The sequence below is a fragment of the Equus asinus genome, chromosome 20, assembly GCF_041296235.1.
Source record: "Equus asinus isolate D_3611 breed Donkey chromosome 20, EquAss-T2T_v2, whole genome shotgun sequence".
Lineage (NCBI taxonomy): Eukaryota > Metazoa > Chordata > Mammalia > Perissodactyla > Equidae > Equus > Equus asinus.
Window position 1 is genome coordinate 97488199 of NC_091809.1, and position 22770 is coordinate 97510968.

At 43.8% G+C, this 22770-nt stretch overlaps 1 protein-coding gene across 1 annotated transcript in view; it reads left to right on the top strand.

Annotated features, from left to right (window-relative positions):
- The window catches only part of SPON1 (spondin 1), a 245762-nt gene that overhangs the window by 130296 nt on the left and 92696 nt on the right, over positions 1-22770 (top strand). The window contains exon 6 of the mRNA XM_044752347.2: positions 15399-15547. Within this exon, the coding sequence (XP_044608282.1) occupies positions 15399-15547 (149 nt within the window). The remainder of the gene's footprint in view (positions 1-15398; positions 15548-22770) is intronic.

The window sequence follows — 22770 nt, forward strand, 5'->3', positions numbered from 1 at the left end:
CTTTTTCTTGCTGATATGTAGGAGTTCTCAATGTATTATAGATATGTCTTTTTTTTTATTTTTGAGGAAGATTAGCCCTGAGCTAACATCTGCTGCCAATCCTCCTGTTTTTGCTGAGGAAGACCGGCCCTGAGCTAATATCCATGCCCATCTTCCTCTACTTTATATGTGGGACGCCTGCCACAGCATGGCTTGCCAAGTGGTACCATGTCCGCACCCGGGATCCGAGCTGGCGAACGCTGGGCTGCCAAAGCGGAATGTGTGCACTTAACCGCTAAGCCACTGGGCTGGCCCCTAGATATGAGTCTTTTGTCAAGTGTATGTATTGCAAATATCTTCTCCCATTCTGTGGCTTGCCTTTTTACTCCCCTAATCTTTTGATGAACAGAAGGTTCTAATTTTAATATAATCCAGATAATCTTTTTTCTTCACAGTTAACACTTTTTGTGTCTCATTTAGGAAATCTTTGCTTACCTCAAAGTCATGAAGACTTTGTACGATAGTCTCTTCTAAAAGCTTTATCATTTTTACCTTTCATATCTAGATGTTGAATTGATCTATAATTGAATTTGTGTATGGTATGAGGTTGGGGTCAAGATTTTATTTTCCCCCCAAAATCATTTCTTGGGATGCACATCCTTTCCTTTCTGCATTAGTGTCACCTTTGTCATATATCAAGTGACTGTATATCTATGGGTCTATTTCTGGACTCTATATTCTGTCATTATGTTCCATTGGTCTATTTGTCTACCCTTCATACCTGGGAGTATTAGTTCTCCAACTTTGTTCTTCTTCGTTCTCAGTCCTTTGCATTCCTGCATAAATTTTAGAATCATGATCTCAATTTTTATTTTTAAAAACCTGTTAGTATTTTTATTGGGTTTATGTTGAATTTATGGACAAATTAGGGGAGATTTGACTTTACATTATTGACTCTTCTAATCAACAAAGATGTTATATTGCTCCATTTATTTAGATTTACTCTAAGTTCACTCAATAATGTTTTATAGCTTTCTGTGGGGAAGAGGTCGTGTTCATTTTTCACTAGGTTTATTCTTAGATATTGTATATTTTATGCTATTGTAAGTAATAGCTTTTTAAAATATCATTTTTCATTTGTTTGTCACTGGTATATAGAAATTAAATTGACCCTCGTATATTGGCTTAGTATTCAGAGAGCTTGCTAAAGGCATTTGTTAATTCTGTTTATTTATGTAGAGATTATTTTGGAATTTTTATATACATAATTATTATCTTCTACCAACAGTTCCTTCCTAGTCTTTAAGCCTTGTCTACCTCTGTCTGGCCTTACTGCCCTGGCTAGAGCCTCTAGTACAATGTTGAATAGAAGTGGTGATAGTAAGCATTCTTGCCTTGTTCCCAATCTTGTGGGGGAAGCTTTTAATGTCTCATTATTAAGTAGAATTTTTGCTATTGCTTGTTTGTAGATATTTTTCATCAGGTAAAGAAGGTTCCCTTCTATTCCTAGTTTGCTGGGATTTTTTTTTTTATCATGAATGGATATTGAGAGTAATCAAATGCTTCTTCTGTATCTATGAAGATATTCATATAATTTTTCTTTTTTTCTGTTAATGTGATGAATTATATTGATTGAATTTTGAATATTAAACCACCTTGTATTCCTGGAATAGACCCCACATGGTTGTGATATGGTGTATTTTTTCTAAATATCTAGATATAAGGTTGTTTCAAGGTTTCTGCATCTATGGTCATAGAAAAGATTGGGCTCCTATCATCACCTTTACCTTCAATTTTGAGGTGGAGTTTTTTGCCCCAGCCTGACTCCTCTTTTGTCCTCTATATAGACTTAGTTCAATAGACTTCACTTCCATTATTAGCTTAGCAAACTTTCCCCAGAGCCTCTAGCTTCTTTCTCACTGGCAGAACAAGAAGCCTTCCCACAGACCAAGCAACCATGATCCAAATCCTGGTTCAACCGCTCACAGGCAATGTGTCCATTACAAGTTACAGAGCTTCTCTGAGCCTCTGTGTCCTCATCAGTGAAATGGGACTGAGAAGTAAATTAGATAATACATATGACAGCATCTGGTACAAGTATGTGCTCAGTAAATCTTGATTCTTATTACCTCGTTTCTCTGCTGCCTAAAGACTTTTCAAACACAGAAGAGCATCGGCTTGTTTACACGCTTAGCCAACAGTTAAGATTCAAACCTGAAAAATAAAACTAATGGGGGTGGGAGAAGTCCATTCTTTTTGTTACACTCTAAAGAACAAAGAAAAGTTATTTACTGCTCCTGCTAAGTTCTTAAATAAGCTCCTAGATTTTTAAAATTAGATAAACATTACTAGAATTTATCATCCAAAATGCTATAGTTCCTTTCCTGGGGCTTCAAACTCAGGTGTTAATGGTATAGGAAACATTCAGAAGTTGTCCAGGAATATAGCCTCTCTCCCATATATAACAATGTATATGTGGAAAAATCGGCGTGGAAGGACTTAGTTAAAGTTCCTGTTTCTAGAAATATAACCCTAGTGCTATTTGTTGGTGCACAATAAACCTTCAACCAGCCTCTATAGTAGCAATGGAGATGGGAGTTTGGGGATGCCTGAGATTATGTTCTTTGCCTCTGAGATAAGAATAAGGTGATGGGCTAGGCTTTAGAGATGTCCATATAAATCAGGAGTCAGAAGTTCAGAAAAATTGGATTGGGAAGGCTGAGTTCAAAGAAGGCTGAAATTTATGAACGTCAAGAGCCAATACTCCCACTGTTGTCAGGGGCACTGGATAAGCACTGTTCTGTTTATCCCCCTGGTATCCCCACCATAAGAGCTGATTCTGATGACAGCCATGGGTGACATCAGAATGACCTTCTAATTAAATCTGGACTTGGCTCAGGCTGTGGATCCCCAGTGGAGAAAAAAGAGCATGGCCTTGGCAGACCCAGCAATAATCTCAGCTCTGCCACTTACTAGCAGCTCTGTTCCCTCATCCATAACATGGGGATGATAATGACCTATCAAGTATGAACACTGTGAGAATGGAAGGATGTTGGCTAACACCTATGAAGTGCGTGATGCAAGGAATGTACTTGATAAATGGTAGTGGTTGTAAGGATAATGGTATTGATAATGATAACAATGGCAACAATGATGACTCTGACAAAGGAGACAACATCCATAGCTTTGGGTGGAGGGGTGCTGAAGGGGTATTTGTATTCTATACTTTGCTTAGAGAAACAGGAGGAGCAACCCCAGCTGGCTCTTGTCCTATCTCCAGACTGTTATTTTATGGATCTCTGGGCCTAGACACGTGATCTTACCTGAAAGAGCCATGTCTTAATTTCCCCAAAAGCAGAGCCTGAGACAAGGACTTTGGTGCAGATAGTTTATATAGAAGGTGATCCAGGAAGCAAGAGTGAAGGAATTGGGGGGGGGGGGGGGGGAATGATAGGGGAGGAGGAGGAATCGACCTAAGAGTGCTTTTTGAGGTCGCTGGCATCAGTGTACCTCTCAAAAGTGTACAGAATGCCTTCCGAAATTATCCACCTTCCAGAATTGTCCAGCAGCACCCACCCCTCTATAGGCTAAGGATTATCTCCAGGAGCACTAACTTCCTTGCACTCCCAGGCACTTGCTGGTTGGCTAAGTGGGCTTTCAAAGCTTCACAGAAGGCTGTGAGGCAGTAAATGGAAAGAAACACAGTACACTTGAGGTGGGCACTCACCGACAGCATGAGTGAGCAGGTGCTTGCACCTGCTTACACCTGTCATTGCTGTGGCTGGAGTCAGAAGCAGATGGAGGGTACGTGATACCGAGCACCAGAGGCAACTGCTATGGGCCAAACCCTAGCTCAAGTGCAGGCTCTTCCTGCATGCTGTCTCCCTGAACATGTGATTCACAACTGTGAGAGACCCTGGTCCCCAGTAGAGTCTATCCTCTCCCATCTCCGCTTCCCAGAAGGGGCCACCTGCACAGTTGGTCCTTACACTTAGCAGTACTCAGACCTATCCCAGGTTCCAGAGCTATGCTGTCCGATATGATAGCCACTAGACATGTGTGGCCATTTAAATTTAAATTGATTAAAATTAAATAATATTTAAAACTAAGTTCCTCGGTCACACTGTCCTGTTGTCATTTCAAGTGCTCAATAGCCACATATGGCGAGTGGCCACCATATTGGACAGCAGAGTATAGAATGTTTTTGTCTTCACAGAAAAGCTCAGTTAGACAGAGCTTCTCTAGATTGAGCCTAACTGGCCCAAATCCTGGCTCTACTGCTTACTAGCTCTGAGCAAGTCATTTAACCTTTCCTTGCTTTAACTTCCTAATCTGTAAAATGGGCATGTTTCAAGGATTAAATAAATAATAAGATATAAAGCACATAGTAAAGTCTCAGTAGGTGTTTATTATTATTATATCCCAGTTCCTAGGGCAATTCCTATGTGATGCAGGCAGTTGTTAAAAAGCCTTCAGCCCTGATCCAGGCCTGAGTCCCTTGGGGCTCATCTCTGTGCTCCTAAATCATCTCCACACTCAAGATGCTCCTGCCATGTCCCCTCAAGTCTCAGAACAGAGATGCTGCTTTGACCACTTCTTGCTCTCAGCCTCTTTTCAGTCCCCCACCCTGACTCCAGAAGGTAGGACCTGAAACTTGACTACAAGCTGTGTCAGGGTCTGCTTCTGGGAACTTCTGTCAGTACACCTGACTCATTCTGCTGCCATTTTCCCACTACTCACTCCACCCACCCACTGGGCTTCTGTACCCTCCCAGTGCTAAACCACAACTAACCTGACAACATCACTTGGAAAATCCAGCTACCCTCCAAGACCCTGCCTTACCCAAATGGACAAGTCCTGTGTGTGTTCCAATTTGCTCACATGCCCTACCTTCCCTGAAGAAATAGAATATTAATATTAAACGTAATATTTATTGAATGTTTATTATGTAACAGGAACTGCACTGTTTTTGTAAGGATTTCCTTCCATAATACCCATAACAACCCTAGAAGGTAGTACTAGTGTTGGGTAAAAGGTTATTTCCATTTCACAGATAAGAAAACTGAATCTTAGAAAACTTGGATTGCTTGTTCAAAGACACAGAGCTCATAAAAGGAAACAGGAACATGATGATGGCCTTAAACCAGCAGGAGGTCTCTTTCTTCTTTCGAGGCCTTTGAGGGAAGGATGAACTGATACATGCAACAGCATGAATGAATCTCAAATGTGTTATGCTAAGTTAAAGAAGCCAGACTTAAAAGGCTACATGCTGTATGAGTCCATTTATATTATGTTCCAGAAAAGGCAAAACTGTAGGGACCAAAGGCAAATCAGAGATTGTCAAGGGCTGTGATTAGATGAATAGGGTTGACTACAAAGGGGCATGTGGCAATTTTTTTAGCTAATAGACCTATTCTATATCTTGATTATGGTAGTGGTTATATGATTGCATCAATTTGTCAAAACTCGCTAAACTATACATTTAAAAGGATGAATTTTGTTGAATTTAAAGTATACTTTTATTTTTTTAATGGGAAATAAAGCAGACAGTAATTTTCCTCTGATTGCCCCCAGCAATTATCCAACTGTGGGAATGGAGGGGAGCCAAAGTCAAAGTTTCAAAGACTTGGTGGAGTAAATGAGCTCAGGTGGGAGCTCAGGATCAGGTTGCAAGGACTTGAGAAAAGAATTCAAGGAGAGGAAGTGGAAACAGTGAGCCTAACTTTCCTGAAAAGCCTGGAGATGCAGGAAAAACAAAAGGTAGGCTTTGTGGGGAAAGAGCATTGATGGAAGATTTTTTTTCACCCAGCATGAGAAAACGTGAACCTCCTTCCTTTAAGGGAGAAGCTCTTCAGTGAAAAAGAGATTAAAGGTGGACCTTACCCCATGCATGTACCATCCCTAGCACACTTCATTCTTTCATATAGATCTGAGTTGACATCTGTTTTCATTTCCCTTCAGCTTCAAGAACTTCCTTTAATATTTCATATACCACAGGTGTGCTGATAATAAATTCACTCAGCTTCTATTTATCAAAAAAGTGTTTTATGTCACTCTCATTTTTAAAGGATATTTTTGCAGGATATAAAATTCGAGGTTGACAGTCTTTTATTTCTTTTAGAACTTTAGAGATATCATTTCATTGTCTTCTGGTTTGTCTTGTTTTTGAAGTCAGCAGTCATTCTTTCTTTATTTTCCTGATTGTAATCTGTCTTTTATTGCCTCTGACTGCTTTTAAGATTTTTTCTTTAGCTCCAGTTATCATCAACTGATTATGAAGTACCTACATATAATTTCCTTTGTTTTAATCCTGTTTGGAGTTTATTGAGCTTCTTGGATCTGTAGGTTGATATTTTTCATCAAATTTGGGAGAATTTCAGGCATTATTTCTTTAAATATTCTTGTTACCCAATTTCTCTACCCTCTCTTTCTGGGACTCCAATTGCCCCTATCTTAAACCACTTACTGTTATTCTAAAGGTCACCAGGACTCTAGTTCATTTTTTTCAAACTTTTTTTCCATACTTCATTTTGAATTGTTTCTATCACCCTGTCTTTCAGTTTGCAGGTCTTTTCCTTTGCCATGTCCTAATCAAATATTGTATTTTTCAGTTCTAGAATTTCCCTTGAGTTTTTAAAAATAGTTTCTGTTTCTCTGCTGAAAGTCCCTATCTGTTCACTAATTAAGTCCATCTTTTTCTTTAAATCCTTGAACATATTGATAATAGATATTTTAAGTCCTCATATGATAATCCCAACATATCAGTCGTCTCAGGAACTCTCTATTGACTTGGGGTTTTTTTTTTTCATGGTTATATACCATATTTTCCTGCTTCTGCACATGTTAGTAATTTTTGATTGTATGAGGGATCTTGTAGATGCTACATTATTGAGGGTCTGGATTTGTTGTCTTCCTTTAAAGAGTATGGAGTTTTGATCTGGCAGATGGTCAATTTACTGATAGATCTGCTTGATTCACCTTCAAGGCCTTTTTCCTAAGCTTTGTTAGGGTAAGTCTGGAGTAGCCCTTACTCTAAGGCTAAAGTAGTGGCTTTTCTAGGTCTCAACTGAATGCCCAGAGTGGTCAGCAAGGTCTCTCTAATATGAATGGTTGGATGTCCTACATCTCTAGCGTTGTGTGATCTCTGGAATTTCCATTCAGCTCTCAACTCCCCAGTAGCTATTCTCTCACAGGCCTTGTACAGTCTCACCCTGCCCATGTGCAGCCTACTGTTTGGTCAAAGATTTAAGGGGATTCTTATGCATATTTCTGAACTTCCTTCTCCAGACAGCTCCCTCCTTTCTGGCATTCTTACCAGTAAATACTGTCTACCTCAGCAGCCTCAAATTGCTATCTCTAGCTCCTCAGCTCAGCCCAATTGCCATACTCTGCTGTGCTCCATCTTCCTGCACCACAAACCAGAAAATGCCCAGGATAAACCTGGGGCTCACCTCTTGTATTTCCCTTCTGTAAGGGATAATAGTCCTTTGCTATCTATTTTCCAGCATTTGAAAACTGGTGCTTCATATATTTTCCCAGTTTTATAGTTACTTATGTGCAGGGGGCTAGTTCAGTGCCATTTGCTACATCAGAGTCAGAAGCAGAAGTTGTGTGAGCATATATAAAGTTGGGAGTTGTCTGTCGACAAGGCTATCTTATTCACTTCACGTTTCCTTCAAGATAAAATAAATGCTTACTGTTAAGATGTTCATACTCCTTTGTGATATGCCTGGCTGACTAGTTTCACCACTGATGATCCCTTCCTTAGAAATATATACACATACACACACACGCACACACACTACCTTGACCTACTAGTGGTTTTCCATGTACCTCTGGCCTTTTCTTATGCTCTGATTTTGCACATACTGGTCCTTCTGCAAAAATACCCTCCCTCTTACCCCCTAATTACCTTGCTAACTCCTACTCATCCTTCAGAGTATTGCTCAGCTGCCATTTCCTCCAGGAAACCTTCTTTGGTACACTCTGGGTTAAGTGTCCTCTTGGTTGTGTTTTAAATTGCTTTGTTTTTGCCTTTATCAAAGCTGTACTGCACACACTTTATTGTAATTGCTTGTTATGACCTGTTCTTCATGCCCTCCACTCTACCCTCCAGACTGAACATCTCAAGGACAGGGACCAAGTCTGATTCTTCTTGGAGTTTCCATGGCCTAGCACGGGTTTTAGCAAAATTTATCTATAAAGGGCCAGATAGCAAATATTTTAGGGTTTGCAGGCCAGACAGCCTCTGTTGTAACTCCTCAACTCTGTCATTGTAGCAGGAAAGCAGCCATAAGCAATACACAAATAATATGTAAAATATAAAACTTTATTGTAACAAAAAACAAGCAGTGGGTTATAGCTTACTGATCCCTGACTTAGCACATAGTATTTGCCCAGAAATGTTCATTCATTCAATTAATTAATTAATAGAATAGAATATTATTATTGGAGGCGTCAGAGAAAAGGCAGAAGAATGTAATGAATTGCACAAATGTGAGGGTTTTCCCTGAAATAGAAACATGACACTTCTCTTGAGACCTTAAGGAAGGGAAAAGGGTCAGCTGAGTGAAAAAGGCAGAAAGATAGAAAGTTGAGGAATTTCTGGCCTAATTGACAGATCTCCTCATGCAGGGTTTTTTCCAGGAGGCTGTACTGGGATGGGACCCTGAAAACTAGAATGGCTTGGTTAGAGTGAGTTCCTGAAGCCAAGAGCACGAAGAGTTGGAGGACTGGTACCAGCTGTGTCCTGGGCAGCACCCAGTGGCAAACCCAGAGGAGCCGAGTTCTGTAACCAAGTCCAAAGCATCAGAAACCAGGCAGATTCTGGAACCGAGCCTAGGATGAGAATAACGAGGGTAAGAGAGAAGTGAGATCCGAGACAACTTTTAGGAATCGGCTGGCAGGTCCGCAGCATTTTTCTGTTGCTCACTGGCCATGTTGTGCCTGGATGAGTTTGTGGATGGGTTAACCTTGGTCTTCTCAGAAGAGTTAAATAACAAGTTCATCTACTAAGAGATGAAAGGGAGAGAGGAGGCTGAGACTTAGAGATGAGAGGAGCTCTGGTGTAGCTACTATAGCAAATTCCATAAGGGCCCAATTAGGGCCCCAAAGATTTGCTGAGATGTGATGGGTGAGGCTGTGGTTGGATAACAGGAGGTTGTAGCAATCCAGTCACCAAAGTTGTAGGACATTCTCTAATGAAGCGTTATCAATGGGTGTCAAGGAAATGAATGGGTGGCTTTCTGCAGGATAGGGATTGGCAGGGAAATGCAGCCACTAGCAAACCAAGCCAGAAAATCCGCGCTGTCACTGAACACCTGCCATATGCAAACACCTCAGAGAATCCATCTACTGTACAACATACCTCCTCCTACACAGACAAAAGGCTGCACACAATTCTTTTTCCATCAGCACTAGCCTTTTAAGCATCATTGTGAACACTGGTAATTTAGCACCAGCAATAACAACAGAAAAGGTGTCAGAAATGAGGTTACTATACATATATTCAAGATATCTCCCTGGAGGGCTTTTCAGACAAGTGCACCTGGTCGGCTACCAGTATCTCAAACTCACACATCTAATCATTTCTTCCTCCCAGCTGCCCACCTGCCTCTGTCCCATCTATGCGCCATCCAAGCTATCAGGAGTAAACGTCTAGGCCACTTGAACAGTGCTGGACTCAGACAGAGACATGCTAAGCCAAATAGCTGTGGCCTTACCTGAGAGCCAAAGGGGCTGGCGATAGTCTGGGTTTCTCTGCCCCTGACCCCAAAACTGAAGCTCCATCGTTTCATCAGAGACCCCACTGGTAGCTTCCCTGAGTATTCCTTTAAGGCCACAGCATTGACCTCGTCCTCTTCTCCCCAGCCCTCCTGATACCCGAAGCTTCTCTTTCTCCTCCCTTATTTCCTGGAGGATGGTGGGGCCTGGGGCTAAACTTCTCTGTGTCCCAGCTAACTGAGGTCTGCTTAGCTACCTCATTCCACAGGCCCCAGACCCCTAAGTCCCATTTAGATGACTCCTTACCATTTTTTTCAGATTCAGGTCCTTGCATCTGACATTGCTGTCATCTCCACCCACCAGCTCTGTGTCAAACTGCCGCCAAATCACCCAATCAGTTTCCCTTTGATCCCCATGCCTTCCAGAAACCCATCTGGGTTTTCCCTGCCTTGTTCAGATTTAATTTGACTGGCTAATATTTACTGAGCCCATTTTATGTCAGCTGCTAGTCATTATTTCGTGGGCTTCAGCCTCAGAGTGACACCAGGAAGCTGGTCATGTCAATATCCCTACTTTACAGATGAAGAAACTGGGGTTGAGAGTGATTAACTGACTTTGTCAATCTGGAAAGTTTCAGAACTGAGACTAGAACACACGTTGGTCTGATCCAAAAACCAGAGTTTTAACTACTTCCCCAAACTGCCTCCCAAAGACTGCCCAACCTCCCCTCTCGTTGGCTCTCATTGGCTCGTATCTCTGATCTCAGGTCCATTTCCTCTCCGCTGCCCCAGGTCAGACCCCACACAGCTCAGGCAGGGGATGTTGATGTGTCTCCCATTTGGTCTCCTTACTCTTTGGCCTCCCCCTTCCTACCACTGGGTGTGTCCTGCCAGAGATGTGGTGCAGTGTTGTAGAGAAGAGCTGGGCTATGGCACGAGACGGACCCAACTTTGGATCCCCACGTCTTCACTCATCTGTTTCTGTGATCTTGGATTAACTCAATTAAGCTCTCTGAGTCTAAGTTTCCTCATGTGAAAAATGGAAATTATGACAGGATCTGTACCAAAAGAATTTTCTTTTTGAGTGTTTAATGCGATAATATACGTCAAGTCCTTGGCACAGTGCCTGGACAAGGACATTGAGTAGAGGCTTGATACATGTTAACTACTGTTGTGTCATTCTTCCCAGAAGGAAACTTCCATCATGTGTCCCCCTTTCCTGATGCCATGTGCCACAGTGGGCACTCAGCACCCTCCACAACCTGGCCCCGACTTTCTTTTTCATCTTATCCCTTTGTCCTCTAACTCTCCAGTCTATCAAATAGTCTTCTCTGTTTCCTGACCTCTCAGTGGGATGTAGGAAAAAGAGCTGTGGACTTAGGCAGGGTAAGGCGGATCTGATTTGCTCTGGGATCAGGCAGATCTGGGTTTGAACCCCAGCTTGGCCCCTCACGAGCTCTGTGAGCTTGGGTAGGTTTTTTAACATCTCTGGCCCTCAATTTCCTCATCTATGAGAATGAGGTTGTAGTAAGAGTTACACCTAGGCAAGCATTATACCTAACACCTAAGAGGTGTTTAATTCTCTTATCTACTTGTTAATAGAATTCCTGCTTCTACTGCCCTGCCAGTCTTCCCATGGGAGCCTCCTTCCATTTGGAGCCTCCTTCCCTTTGGAAAGTTTCCTTGCTCCTCCACCTTCTTTTGGATTCCTTTTATTTTTTTAATTGTTTTTATTTTTGAGGAAGATTAGTCCTGAGCTAATATCTGCTCCCAATCCTCCTGTTTTTTGCTGAGGAAGACTGGCCCTGAGCTAACATCCATGCCCATCTTCCTCTATTTTATATGTAGGCTGCCTGCCACAGCATGGCTTGACAAGCAGTGCATAGGTCCACACCCGGGATCCGAACCGGCAAACCCCAGGCCACCAAAGCAGAACGTGCGAACTTACCCGCTGCGCCACCAGTCCAGCCCCTAGATTCCGCTTTTAGATTCCCATAATGCTTTCTGTCTGTAATAACACAGAGACCTTTTGTTTTGTACAGTTCTTTAAAATTTTCATAGTTCTTTCCAAAACCAGCCCAATTAATTTGCACAAGTCTGAGAAATAGTCCAGCGTAATAATAATTATCTCTGTTTTTGAAAGGTAGACTGAGGCTCTGAGAGATCAAATGACTGGTTCGTGGTCACAAATGGAAGCCTGGAGCCTGCATGCAAGTCTTCAGGCTCTTAGTCACTATGCTTTTTCCCCTACACTCTTCTGCACCTGATGACTGCCACCCACCTCATATCGTTGCCCTTTCTAATGTTGCAAATTGTATTTCTGTGGCTGCCTGCCTTGTCCCCAAGGAGGATGTAGTCTGAGTCCTCGCCCTAGCCTGGTGCCTTGCCAATATCTGTTATGTGGTTGATGTCACTCAGTGTGTTGAAATTTGAATTAATTTGGTGTGTTGCAAGACCATGGTAGGAATTAACAACTGTATTGACTAGAAGGTTGAACTGGTACAACGACATTTTATTCAAGAGTAAGAAACCACAAAGCATCCCACTCTTGAGGCACCTTCTTCTCTGTCCACGTGGCTTTAGACTTTGAATCCTAGGATTTGGGGAATTTGCAGTTAGCTGCTCCATCCCCTTGCTCTGTGTTCTTGTTTCTATAATGACCCTGCCCATGCTGGATTGTAAATAATCTGCTTATCCCTCTGTTTCCGCACCCCCAGGCTGTGAGTCCTTCCAGGACAAGCACCATATTCAACTCCTGTCAGTGTCCAGGGCCTGCCGCTGTGCTTGGCACATAGTTAATGGAAGCTGAATGAATAAACCGGAAAGACTTATCTGAGGCCATCCCCTAATCCTCCTGTGATTGTGCTTATTCCTACTCACTTCTCTTATTCCATGTTATTATATATGTCATATCTCTTAAACTGAATTAAAGTCAAGTTCATGTTTTGCTTATTTTTGTAGCCTCCCTAACAACCAGGAAAGGAGGAAACTGTAATTATTGAGTGTCTACTGTGTGCCAGTAGTGATTGCACGTATATTGTCCCTCTTTTTTTCTTTTTCGCTGAGGAAGTTTCACTGTGAGCTAACATCTGTTGCCAATCTTCCTCTTTTCTTTTGCCTGAGAAAGATTAGCCCTGAGCTAACATCTGTGCCAATCTTCCTCCACTTTGTATGTGAGTTTCCATCACAGCATGGCTGATGAGTGATGTAGATCTGCACCCAGGGTCTGAACCCGTGAACCCAGACCACTGAAGTGGAGTGCGCTGGACTTAACTGCTACACTGCAGGGCTGGCCACTATTATCTCTTTTTTTAAAAAAATTGAATTTAATTCTTATGATATGTCGGTAAGCTAGGCATTATCACCCTTGAATTACAAAGGAGGGAGCTGAGGCTCAGGGAAATAAAGTACTTGGAATTTGACCAAGTTTACACAGCTAGTAAGTGACAATGCCAGGATTTGAATCCCTGTCTGCTGGCTCCACGACCAATACCTTTCTTTTTTGTTGTTGTTTAGGGTTTGTGTTTCAACAGCATGCAGGGTAGATGAGTGCATTAGCCCGGTAGGTGTCAGGAAGTCTGCTCATCTGACACTTGAATTTAATCACATTGAATCAAATCTGTGCAAGCCTGACCCCAGATGCTTCAGGCACATATAACTGCCATCTTCCCATTTCATTGCTTGGATGAAATGCTTCGGGAAACATGTACTGAGCACTCACAATGCATCAGGCACAGTGCTAGACACTGGGGATACTGTGCTGAAGACAGGATCCCTCGGGGAGCTTACAGTCTAGTGGGAAAACAGACATGTAACGGTGATCATAAATGTGATCTGTGTATGGGGAGACAGAAGACAAGGGCTTAGGTCAGTCTAGGGTGGTCTTGGAAGGCTTCTGGGTAAATCATGAAGGAGAAATGAGTTGGCCAAGCCAAAAGGAGGAAAAGCACAGAAGGAACAGCATGTGCTAAGCCACTGAAGTACAAAATCATAAGTAGGATGGGTCGGGAATAAGGGGCCATTTTGGTAGAACAAAGCAGGGTGAGGAAGAGATGCTGGAACGGGTCTCCCAGTGTTCACATCATGAACCAAAGGTCACGACTGGCTCCTAGCCCTTGCCCCTGCATAAGCAGTGCTCTTGGCTTAGATGACAGCTAGGACATTCTCCCTACTCAGGAAGTGAGTTAGAGAAATAGCTGGCAGCACCTCCATCTCTCTTCTCTAGGGACATGATGGATAAACACAGGGTTTGCATTTCTCTGAGTGTAGGAAATAAGAACAAGCAACTGGGCAGACCCACATGTGATGTCATCTGCCTGGGGTGGGGCATGGCTGCCCTCAGCATGCCAGGAGGGTGGGTTTGTGCCCACGTTCTTGATGTGCCCCTGGAGCAGAGGACCCTGGGGTAGCAGGTGGCAGAGATAAACAGGATGAGGCCCTTTTCATAATCATTTTCTTAAGTAGTGGGCGGAGTGGAGAGTTTTGCCCACTCTGGGCCACACGGTGGTAAACTGCAGATGTCAGTTGGGTTCATCCAGTTCAAGTTTTCCTCTTTGCTATGCTTGAAAATATTTAACTTGAGACTTTATAAAACCAATCAAAGAATGCGGAGAACTGAGCCAACCCTACGATGAGTTGTATGTAATTTAGTAATAAATGTTATGTGTCTATCTTCACCATCTGCAAACGCAAATCCAGTGTGGTGCTGATGTTGACTCTGTTCCTCTCCTTCCTCCCCCTGAGACTTTGAGAAATCTATAGGTTAAGTTCTGTCTTGATCTTGCCCAGATCTTATCTGTTGTCCCCTATGTCATCCATTAATTCCCTCCTGCTTCCCACCACAGTCATCGTCCCGCATGATCCTCGCCAAACCACTGTGGACCGGTCACTTCCTCATATCCAAACTGCCTCTCCCATCCTTTAACATGGCTGCCCACCTGCCTCTCCTGCTGTAAGGTACATGAAAGCCAGCTAAAGACAATTGTGCTTATTCTGGAGAACTGCTAAGTCTGTTCCCAACTCACTCCTTTTACCTTTTGCTCCTCGCTCGCCTCCCCAGCTCCACACTCCAATTTTTCTCCCTCTAATGCATTCTCCACACTGCTGCCTGGATGATTTATGTAAAATTCAAATGCAACTGTGTTATTCCCTTGCTCAGAACCCTTCAGTGGTTTCAGACCCTTTCAAATGACATCCACACTCCTGAAGCATTCAGAACAAGGCCATCCATGAGCAGGTTCCTTCTACCTCCCTGGCATCATTTCCTACCTCTCCCCTGACAGTCTGTGACACACCAATGCTAAATTACTTGTGGTTCCCCAAACACACAATGTTATTTAATGTTTCTGAGTCTGTCAGAAATAGCCTTTCCTCACTATTCTGTCTTACAAATCTGATTAGCCTCAAAATTCTCTCAGCTGTCCTCTTCTCTGAGACCCTCCTGGACAGAAGTCATCATTCTGGGGCGCCCCTGTCTTGTTCAAGCATCTACCATTGCCCTGTGTGCATATTCCCAAGACTTACTTGCTTATAGGGACTGTCTTACTCATCACTGACTAGCACAGGACCTAACACAGAGCAGGTGCTTTGCCTGCCCCGGTTGAATTGTCGTCCAATTATACCTCCTCCCCATCATTTGAGGGATTTGTATTTTAGCCACAGCCACACTGATACCTGCATCCTGATTGGCTTTTCCAGGTCGGGCCAATCACTGGTCTGCGATCATTGGTGGATCCCACTCCAAGAATTATGTGCTGTGGGAGTATGGAGGATATGCTAGCGAAGGCGTCAAACAGGTTGCAGAATTGGGCTCACCAGTGAAAATGGAGGAAGAAATTCGACAACAGGTAAGGAAAACAATCACAGAATGACCAAAAACCAGAAATTCAGTCAAAGCATCCATCAGCTTTCTTTCCCAGGAGCTTGAAATTTACAGTACCATGTGCTGGAAAATCGGTAACATCGGAAGCGAAATCTATTCACTTGAGTTTTGGGAGATTAATATCAAGCAGAGGACAAAGGCACAAAAGTCCATCTTGTTTTCTCAGATTTTCCCTGACTGCATTTGTGTTTTCTTCAGCTTGTGCTAAAAACCATTGCTGTGACCCCAATGTTGGGATGCTATGTGTCTGGTCTCCTGAGAGCCAATGTGGTGGATTTCACTTTTCTTACTGTGATCCTTGAGAGGGTCAGAGGAGTGACATTCAAGCTGTCTAAGCCAGAATCGCCATTTCCTAAAATAAACGTTTATGTATCATCACATGCTTTTCGCAACTATGTCTTGAGGTGTTTGATAAATTAGTTGATCATTAGTCATAATCATTATAGACCGAAGTATCTTTTATGTACCACGTACTGTGTCATGTGGCCCCCAGAGCTGTACCATTATCTAGGTCCCCACTCATACTGCTGAGAGATAAGGGAGAAATAGCCAGTCATTCTTTCCGATTTGTTTGACTGACAGTGCCCTCATCCCTCATCAAAAGCTCTAGGAAGAGGCTGATGAGGGATCTTGAAGGAAGAGCTGCAGTTTTTCTATGGCCATTCACAGGCTGTGCTTGTGGAAAGGTGACAGTCCAGCTTTGGCCATCACTAACCACAAAAGCCATTTGGGTCTGAGAGGATTTGGTGGGTATCCACGTCTCACTGACCACAAGTGGTCAGGAGGGAGTAAGGAAGGAGCAAACTGTGTTGTCCTGCTCCCCATCCCGTCCCACGTCTCCTGAGACAATGCAGGAGGCCCCGGAGACGCTGGGCCGGTGAGTCATGATGTGTGTGTGCTCAGAGGCCTGAGCAGCACAGGAGGCCAAGCACAGCTGAGGCCCCCAGCTCCCCTTGAAGTCTACCACCTGGACTCCAGGCTCCTATGAACCCTAACTTGAATGCCACAAAGGTCACCCTGACTCCTACTATAATCCCCTGAGGAATCCTTTTGGACCAGACTCAAAAAATGCCCAGGAATTAGCTTATGTTTCTGATTAATTTGATTTAAAGTCCCTTCTCCCTTCTTGGAAAAAAATGTCTAACCAGATGTTCTAAGCTTGCATGTTATTCATCACAGTTCTATCTGTCCAACACTTAGTGTCTCTCTGACTCTGGCTGCCGTGCCTCATAAGTGGCATCACTCATTCAGGCTACAGCACAACCACATTCATCTGCAAAGTCATGGAGGCTCCATGTTGGTCCTAGTCTGTCCAACCTGTCCTTTGTTTGGGATCCTGAGGGTTCATGTTCCTAGTTCTCAAGCATGGAATTTTGGTACACTGGCTCATCAAGTTCTGTTGTGTGGTATGATGAAAACCATTTGTCACAAATAAGAGTTGAAATGGTGATGTTTGCAAATAAATTAGATCAAGGTCAACGGCATCTTCATAATAATGCCAGTCTTTCTCTTAGGTTATCTTGAGAGGTTTCTGGAGAGAAAGGAAGCAGGCACAAGTAGTGAGAAACTGGGACCACGTTGTACTGGTGAATGTTACCTGTCATATGTCATAGCAGTGAAAAGGTTGAAAACTGATGGATGGGACCCCCCCAGCCTTAGAATCTCCCATTTAGGAAAGCATTCTTCGCTTGATGTGTTCCTAAGCAGCACATGTGGGATTAGCTTCTGTAGCACACAGACTGCCTGTCCCAGCTGGCTATTGTTCCCGACATTAAGTCACAGTAATAAGTTTAATTATGGGTACTGCACAGGGGAGTTAAAAATCCCACTGAGCATGTCTCAGGGTCTATCACCATCTTTCAGGCCCCCTGCTCCCAGACATCTGCTTCTAGCTGTTACTTCTAGGCTGAGAGGACAGTGTTCTTATCCTAGTTTTACAGAAGAGGAAACTGAGGCACAGTCAATAGCTCAAGAATACCAGAACTTGAACCCAAGTCTGTCTGCTTCCAAAGCCTGGACCCAGTACCAGATACATAATTTGCAGGGCCTAGTGCAAATGCGGGGCCCCTTGTTCAAAATGTAAGAATTTCAAGATTGTGACACTGTGAATTTCCCAGCACGGGGCCCCGGGAGTTTGCAGGTCACACACCCATGAAGCCGGCCCTGCCCATCCACCTTCCCTTCCCCACACAGCTGTCCCACGGAGAGACTCCTCTCCAGCCCTGGAAATAAGCCCCGTTTCCATTGTTCCAGCAGCAACGCACGAGCTCACCAGCTGCTAGGAAAATCCGTTGGAGAGAGTGATTTCAGGGTCTCCTCACCCCTAACAATTCGTGGTTCTAAATATTGTTCTCTGCAAGCACATAGCCTGTTTTATTTTTCTGTAAGCCAGGTAAGAAACAGCATGAATAGGAGCAAGAATATGAATCCTCCTAGAATATAAACATGCGTCCTCTGAGTAACCAGGAACTTGTTTGAACACGTCGACAAACTAACACGGCGTTCTCAGCCTTTAATACCTTATGTCCCACCCATTGCTCTATCAAAGAAGCCGAGTCCAACCAGGATGAAAATCAAAAGCCCTCTTTTCCCAGGAAAGACATTTATATGCTTACTAACATTCTCTTATGATAGACTTATTGCCACCTCCAAGTTTCAAGGGCGTTAAAAATCACAGCAGATATTGTTGGAGGTAAATCTTACGCTAATAGATTTCAAACACAAATGAACAAAAATAGTAATCCCATTAGTAGTGGAAAATTGTAATAATATTATTGAGTATAAATGCTAATGTTACCATAACTGCAAAACACCAATAAAATCAATGAAAAATTACAGCAGCATTATTGGCAATAATGACCCTGGCGGCCAGAGTGAGTGGGGGGAGGGCACAAGGCACACTTTCTAGCGGGGGGACAGAGGCAAGTGTGTCCTGGTGGGGACTGTGGACTAGCCTGGCAGGTCATGAATGGGTAACCCAAGGCAGGTGGAGGCAGTAGGAAATGGCAGATCACACTTGTGGGTAGGTGTGGCAACTGAGAGTGAGCTGATATGCTCATTGTTATGAAAAAGTTACGCGAAGAGCATTTCTGCTTCATCAAGCGCTCATTTATGGCATGTGTACTAGTTATACTATGGGTCTGGTTCTCTGCTGGATGCTGGCCCAAAGATGGTGCCCGTTTCGCCCTGTTATTCATGCTAGAAACCTAGGCGTCATTCTTCATTCTACCCCCTGCCCCAATGTCTGCCTTCTCTCTTAAATTCATGCAGTCAGTCCCTCCTCAGCACCGCCTCGTCAAAACCATCCTCAACTCTTGCCTGAATTGTTGCACTAAGCTCCCGACTCCCTGCCCCTGATGCTCTTCCTGTGATCCACACTGCCTCAGGGCCATTTTATGGAACACAAATCCGATCACACCACTCCCCCAGTTAAAATGTTTGATGCTCTGGACTGACCCTAGGATAAAACCCAAACTCCTTATCAGAGCTTGAAAACCCGCCATCATCCAGCCTTGTCTTATCTCTCCCTTCTTATTTCTTGCTGCAGCTCTGAGCTTTGCCCATGCAGAACCTCTTTCAGTCTCCCCAAAGACCATGCCCCTCTTGCATCTGGGCCATCTCTCAGCCTGGAACGTCTTCCAGCTCCCCTTTAAGTGGTGAACTCCTATTTTCCCTTCAGGACTCAGCTGAAATGCTGCTTCTTCCTGGAAGCCTTCCCGAATTCTGTACAAGATTGGTCCCCTTGCCAGGTGCTCCCACAGCACCTCCTCTATCGTTACCATCATCACTTTTACTGTAAGTTCTTGTCTGATGTCTCTCCCTCACTAAACTGCAAAGTTCAAATCTGCACTTTCTATCACTTCCCTCTGAGCTGGGTATGGTGTTAATTTCTTCATAATTATTTCTTGAGTGTATTAATTTATTCATTCAATAACTTTACTGAACACCTACTAAATGTCAGGCATTAGAGATACAGCAGTGATCAGATCCTTCCGTGCCTTCGTGGAATCAATGTTCTAACAGGGAAGACAAGGAAAAAATTGGTTAAATAATTACAAATTATGGCAATTGAAAAGAAACCAGCAAGGGGTGACATAATGATAGGGAGGGACCTTTTTAGATAAGGTGGTCAGGGAAGGTCGCTTTGAGGAGTGAGCATTAAGCAAGACTCAAAAGGAAAGATCATTCTAGATGGTGACATAGCATGTGCAAAGACCCTGAAGTAGAGAAGAGCTTATCATGTTTGAAGAACTAAGAGAAGACTAGTGTGGCAAGAGGAGAGTGAGTGAGTGGGAGTGGGGCACAACATGAGACCAGAGGCCTGAATGAAGGACCATGTTATCTCCACTCCCAGATTGGGAGAAATTCCCAGGTTGGGTGGGAGAGGCAGATCCATAAATGCAGGGGAACTCTGCATCAGCTGGGGGAATGACAGCATTGAACTGTGGGAGTTCTTGGATGTGCCCTCCTCTGAGTGACCCCAGGCATTAACATCCTTTGTTCCCTGTGGTCAGAGACACATGTTAGTTTCAATGTCACTTCCCCTGGGGAGGCTGGTCCCAGCATCCCTCTCCCTGTGCAATCCTTCTCCTAGCCTGAGTTGTCCCTGCTTGCTTCCTTCACTGTCTCCCAAGTAAGCGGTGTCCCTTGAAGGCAGACACTTGGTTTTCCTCACTGCTGGAGTCTCCTTTTCAAACCCACCTCTGCTTCCGTTCATACTCAGTCTATTAGTTCACATTGTTACTTTTATCTCTTCTATTTTCAACGCGTCTAATTGTCTCTTTCAGATTATCCTGTTATCTCAGGGTCTTAGGGACTAAAGTTCCTTGGAACTGAACTTGGTCTCTCTCTCCTCATCACTCGTTTCCTCGTTTGCTTTTGGATTGTTTGCTCATCTTTAGCAGGTGTTTTTCTTTTTTTCCAGGCAGGAGTCCTCTGAGCTCAAGTTGTGATGTTTCCTGAGGGTGACATTGTATTTTCTTCGTGTCCACCTGAGTTTTTATGTCACTTCTCAGCTTGGAGTTCCCCACTGCATGGCTGGTGTAAATGTGGACTCTGCACTAACCCGTGGGAGGGGTTGGGCCTTGCATTTCTTGAAGGTGAATTTTCACTCAGAGGACAAGCTTCCTTGCCACCTTCCCCAAGGTGACGGATGGAGAGCTTTCTCGTCCCCTGTTCAGGAACAGGGCAGCCCTTCAAAATGTCTAGCTCGATGCAAGGGTGTCTTCCCACATCCCTCCTTGCACTAGCTCAAGACCTCCCCTTCTCTCCCTGCATGGCTCTAAAACCTCCAGCCCCTGGGGCCCGTATCCTGGTCCACAGCCCCAACAGGTCACCAGGCACCAGCTCCTGCCCAGTTCTGGTTAGCCTTTCCTCCTCATTTCCAGCATCTGAGAACTTCCTAAACTCAGCTATGTATTTTTAAAAATTTGTCTTGTTAAATCTGGTCTAGCGTTTCTGTGTTTGTAGCAGGAAGGAGAACCTTCTGCATCAGCTCAGTCTTTCATGTCTGCAGATGGCCACCTGATGTCTCCAGCACCTCATGCAGTGCCTCACACATAGCGGGTGTTCAATGAATATCTGAACTGGTTAATTGACAAGCGAGCCATGAATGTCCCTTGCATAAAACCATGACCCTTAAATGGCCACTCATCTATGAAAAATACATAGAAAAAACACTCCAGATTTTATATTCCTCTGGATCCAAGGCTTCCCTGACTGCAAGAAGTCTGATAATGGTGGAGTCTAATATGGGCACTGAGTGGTTCTTCTTCAGGAGGCCTCACTTTGGCCAATTACCTAAGCCGGCCAGCAGGGTTATCACACCACATGTGACTCAAGACTCAATAAACAAGCAGGTGTTCTTTTTCTTTAAGTTGAAAGTTTATAAGGCTCTGGCAACCGGCAGAAAATGTTCAAGAATTTTCTTTTCTAATTTCCTTTTAAATCATTGGAGATAATCGGTATCTACTAAACTTTTATATCTCCTGATTTTTGATTTTCTAAACTTTTGATCACTTTCCTATAATTAAAACCATTGCCTGATTTCTGACATATTCCATGGATCATGACATGCTGCCTCATCTGGTTGAGAAAGTCACACACACACACACACACAAACACACACACATGTTACGAGTTTTATTTATAGTAATAAAGCTCCAATGGTCTTCCGTGCTTGTGAGAAGTAGTACTATATAACAGCTAAAAGACTCAGTTGGCTCTGAGTTAAGATTTTTCTGGATTCAAATCCTGGCTCCATCACTTACTTACTGGGTGACTGTGGGCAAGTTACTTAACCCCTGCCTGCCTCAGTGTCCACTTCTACGAGATGAGGATGGTAATAGTGCCAACTCCATGCTTACTGTGAGGACTAAGTGAGCTGGTAACGTGTAAGTGCTTGGAGCAGAGCCTGCCAGGTAGGAAGTGCTCACTAGATGTCACCTGTCATTACTATGTTCTTATTCTTGAGTCTCCTTTTCCTCATCTGTAAAATGAGGGTTTTGTCCTAAGATCTGAGAGCTCCTAGAGGAGCTAGAGTGTTAATGATTCTAAAGGTTCAAGTTCATCACGTCACTCCTCAGCCGGAGAACGCCCACACGATGAGGGCACAATTCTTTGCCATCCCCCAGGCTCTGCCTCTGCCTGGCCCTCCTCCCCCTGCTCAACAATGTCATCCCCTGAGAAGCCCTAACCCATTGTCCCAAAGTTGACCCTAAACAACTTGAGGACAATAACCATACCGTCATATCAAAAAGGAGCCACAATAAAACTCCATGCCCATTCCAACTCTACTCCTTTGCTCATCCTCTTCCTGCTCTTTGGAATAGCCTCGGCTGGATGCCCGCAGGAGCTAGTTCAATGCCACCTCCAGAACAAGGCCTAGAAGCAGCCAAGGACAGGAGATCTTCCCATACGCAACAGGACACCAGCCAAGGGGTGGAAATGCAGACAAGGCTGCCAGCCTGAGGAAGGAGGTGACCTGGTGGAGTCTCTTGATGTTAAGGAACAGGAACCCACCCAAACTAACTCAAGAACAAAGGAAACTGTATTGTAGGGAGAAAGTAGAACTCATGAGAACGCAAGTTGATATGAATGCAAAAAAGCCTCACAAGAGCTGTAACTGGAAGGCATCAGGCTGAGAACACCACTGCTGCTCTCCCCTCCCCAACCACCCCTGCTACCCCA